Source organism: Thermobia domestica, chromosome 5, assembly GCF_964235325.1.
Source record: "Thermobia domestica chromosome 5, izTheDome1.hap1.1, whole genome shotgun sequence".
Taxonomy (NCBI): domain Eukaryota; kingdom Metazoa; phylum Arthropoda; class Insecta; order Zygentoma; family Lepismatidae; genus Thermobia; species Thermobia domestica.
Window position 1 is genome coordinate 130,543,550 of NC_137458.1, and position 4,100 is coordinate 130,547,649.

At 40.3% G+C, this 4,100-nt stretch overlaps 1 protein-coding gene across 1 annotated transcript; it reads left to right on the forward strand.

The window, feature by feature from the left end:
• Positions 1–1,182: 1,182 nt before the first annotated feature.
• On the forward strand, positions 1,183–1,596 carry LOC145685241 (histone-lysine N-methyltransferase SETMAR-like). Its single transcript, XM_081757603.1, has one exon. The coding sequence runs from the start codon at positions 1,183–1,185 to the stop codon at positions 1,594–1,596; it is 414 nt and encodes a 137-aa protein (XP_081613729.1).
• The last annotated feature ends 2,504 nt before the right edge of the window (positions 1,597–4,100 follow it).

Here is a 4,100-nt window from a genome sequence, read left to right on the forward strand (position 1 = left end):
ACCCTCAGCCAATCAGTACCACGGACTACGGAACATAGCCAGCCAATCACAGCTCCAGTTTTCAGATTGAACCAGCCAATCAGGAACCAGCATTTTCAGCCAATCAGGAACCAGCATTCTCGCCAGCCCAGAGTATATATTACTTATATCCGCTGATCTCTACATAATTGCCCTGATGATGAGAACGATGACAGCTCTCGAAACGTTGGCCTATCCACCAGTTTTCACCTGGCTGATTGCCCGAGAAGAACTTTATCATATACGCCGCCAGGAAAGCTTCAAATCTTACTTGATGCAGGTAGTATATCTTTGTATGTGAATTCTCTTTCCGAAAGCAAGTTTTATATATGCTTGGATTGATGATTAGCGTTCCTTTCACCAATGAGGCTCTATGAAGCGGGCATCACTGTTAGAAGTATATCAATGTTAGGATTATTTGTGTCACTATTAGCAATATGTGTATCACAGTTAAGAATACTTGTGTTACCATTAGGGTATGTGTATCACTGTTAGAGGTATGTGCGTTATATTAAAAGTGTGTATCATTGTTAGGAGTATGTGCGTCACTGTTGGAGTATGTGTATCATTATTAGAGTATGTGTATCACTGTTAGGAGTATATGCGTCACTGTTAGAATATATGTATTACTGTTAGACTGTGTATCACTTAAGAATAGGTGTGTCACTCTTAGTAGTATATGTATTACTGTTAGGAATATATGTGTCACTGTTAGAGTATGTGTATCACTGTTAGGAGTATGTGCGTCACTGTTAGAGGATGTGTATCACTGTTAAGAGTATATGCGTCACTGTTAGAATATGTGTATTACTGTTAAGAGTATATGCGTCACTGTTAGAATATGTGTATTACTGTTAGAAATATGTGCGTCGCTGTTAGCAGTATTTGCATCACTGTCAGGAGTATGTGTATCACTTTAAAAGTGTTTCATCATTAAGCGAAAACAAACAACAGATATAATCTGCTACTTGACAATGTACTGTTTCATATAGTATATAAGTAACTAATATCTGGTGTAGTAAAAAGTAATCCATTATTTAGCCAATAGATGGCTTCAGTGATCTGTATCTCGCGTTGTATAAGTCCGATCAGGTTCAACGTACTACAAGCACTGTTCAGATAGTTGTGATGAGTTGACTCAGTATTGTGAGAGCGCGACTCAAAATGGACATTAGCAAAGAGAAAGTACGCTATATTTTACAGTTTTTCTTCGATAAAGGCGAAATCACAAGTCAGGCGGCTGCAAATGTGAATAGTGTTTATGGTCCTGATAGTGTAACAGCCAATCACGCGCAATTTTGGTTTCGTCGATTCCGTTCCAGTAATTTTGACGTCAAAGATGCACCACGCACTGGAAGGCCAAGTGTCGAAAATGCCGATAATATCATGGACATTGTCGCGTCCGACCGTCACGTAAGCACTGTGTCGATTGCCCAAGAGCTAAACATTGCACAAAAAACCGTGTGGAACAATTTGCATAAGTCTGGATACAAAAAGAAGCTTGATATGTGGGTGCCACACGAGTTAACGCAAAAAACCTCATGGGCCGAAATCGCAACAAAATCGACCCATTTCTAAAGTGGTTGGTGACTGGCGATGAAAAGTGGATCACTTACGACAACGTCACGCGAAAACGTTCGTGGCGAAGCGCGGTGAGCCGGCGCAAACGGTGCCCAAACCAGGATTGACGGCCAGGCAGGTTTTGATGTGTGTTTAGTGGGATTAGCAGGGAATTATCTACTATCAGCTGCTCCCCTACGGCCAAACCCTTAACTCGGAACTGTAATGTCAACAATTAGACCGTCTGAAGACAGTAATCGACCAGAAGCGGCCAGCTTTGGCCAATAGGAGAGGCATTGTGTTCCACCAGGACAACGCCAGGCCACTCACATCGATAGTGACTCGCCAGAAGCTCCGAAAGCTTGGTTGGGAGGTTCTTATTCATCCACCTTATAGTCCGGACCTGGTACCGAGTGATTACCATCTGTTCCTCTCCATGGCGAGCATGTTTGCTGGTGAAAAAGTCGCTTCAAGAGAGGCTTGTGAAAATCGACTGTCTCAATTTTTTGCCGCTAGGGACAAGGGTTTCTATGAGAGAGACATCATGATATTACCTTCCAAATGGCAACACGTTATCGAACAAAACGGCGCGTATGTGACCTAAATCGGATCATTCTAACTATGGTAAGTCAAGCCTTCAATGTCATGCCAAAATAATGGATTACTTTTTACTACACCAGATATGTTCCAACAGAATAACTATTTCTGTGGCCTACCGGTAAACGCCGCATTCACAAAAGTTCTCCATTGTCATCTCTCCGTAGCCAACTGAATCCGCTAACTTTGTATTTCTATTTCTGCGAGACTCATCTTTATTTTGTCCTCCTATCTGCGCCTAGGTCTTTATGTTTGTATTTTGCCGATTGGATTCCTAGTTATAATTTTGAAAACATTTATTATTTATTCCATCCTGATTACATGACCTGCCCTCCTGAACTTTCTTGACTTAATGTCCATTCAATATTGGGGAAACCGTTTCTCGTGATGAAGTTTCTGGCCTGAACTGTGCCGTTCCTTGTTATGAAGTTTTAGTATTTCTGTCACTTTTAAGTTAGAATTTTCACCTTTATATTTTATTTTCGAATACTTTCAGTTTGTGTTGTGTCCTGAAAGTAAGCGACCATGTTTCGTAACCATACAGTACATCAAACATAATTATACGTAGTTTGATATATTTTAAACTTTAAATTATTCGACAGAATTCGTGAAACCAAAGAATTTGAACTGAATAATAATCCTAATTCCTTCTTCCTTTGAGATTAATTTTTTCGTGGATGAAGTTTTGGTCTCAATGTTGGTCCTAGATAAATATCCACTTTGTTGAAAGTATTGTTTGATATTTTAAAGTATTCATAACTTTACCGGTATTAAGTATTAAGTATTTACGGTCACACCGAATTTCCATGTAATATTTTCCTCTGGATGTTTAAGTAAAAAATGAAGTAGGCGAGGATGATAAAGGATTTAGTATTCTTCGGGATGAGTTTGAAAAAGTTATATTTGAGATTAAGAATGGAAAGGCAACCAGGACAGGTAATATACCAATTGAATTCACTAAGAATATGGGAGACAAGGGCACGAAAGAATTGTTTCGACTGTGCAATCCCAGGAGCGTGGCCAAAAGACTTCCTGAAGATGATCATGATACCAATGGCTAAGAAATCGAACCCAAATAGATGTGAAGATTATAGAACTATTAGTCTCATATCTCACAAGGGAACCTTCCGAAAATGATAGTTGCAGTGAAAGATGTGGCCTATGCCAATTGAAAGAGCTGTAACAGAGATGAGCATTCCCAAAAAATTAGCTGCCCATAGCAATAGGTTCAAGAAATATAAGGGGTGGAAGTTTGGGAAACAGCAAGTTTGGACAAGGGAGAAAAGTGCAAATTCCGCCAAAAAGGGGGGCACGGCAAAATACAATGCTGACAAGTGATGTATAGAAAGAGACTTGCCACAATAGGGAACAAATGAAGGCCACCAGTGGGGTTAACCGTGTTGCCAACTGCAATGAAAAGTATATGTTTTGCAAAGAACACTATATGAAGTGAGTGCAATATTCAGTGTCAACCTGTCATGTAGAACATAAGATATGGCCGGGCTGTGCATATTAGAATGAACAAAACAAGAAGCACCGACTATGCAGGAAACCGACGTCCCTAGAGTCGAAAAGAAAAACGAGTTCCAAAGTTGGTAACATTGGCCATGAACATCCAGACAAGTCTAATATAGTTAGGCCACTCGCTTCACAGAAAGAAAATTCCGGCAACAGGCATCACTCGGAATTCATCAATGCTAGAGTGATTGAGGCAATGTCAAGTCGGGGAACATGAAATGGTTGGGTTGAGCCAAAAACCAATAATAGAAGTAGTGAGCATTGTCATGGTTGGGTCGTATGTGGGAATATACAGGGTGTCCCACCAAACTTTGTGACCTGGAAGATTTGCGAAACGAACAAAAATGTGACGGATCCAGTTGTGCAGGAATGTATCAATGTCAGGGGGTGATAAAAGTCTGTGAGAG

Bases quoted from the DNA above. Each gene is read 5' to 3' on its own strand.
- LOC145685241 (XM_081757603.1), top strand. From the start codon at position 1,183: ATGGACATTAGCAAAGAGAAAGTACGCTATATTTTACAGTTTTTCTTC.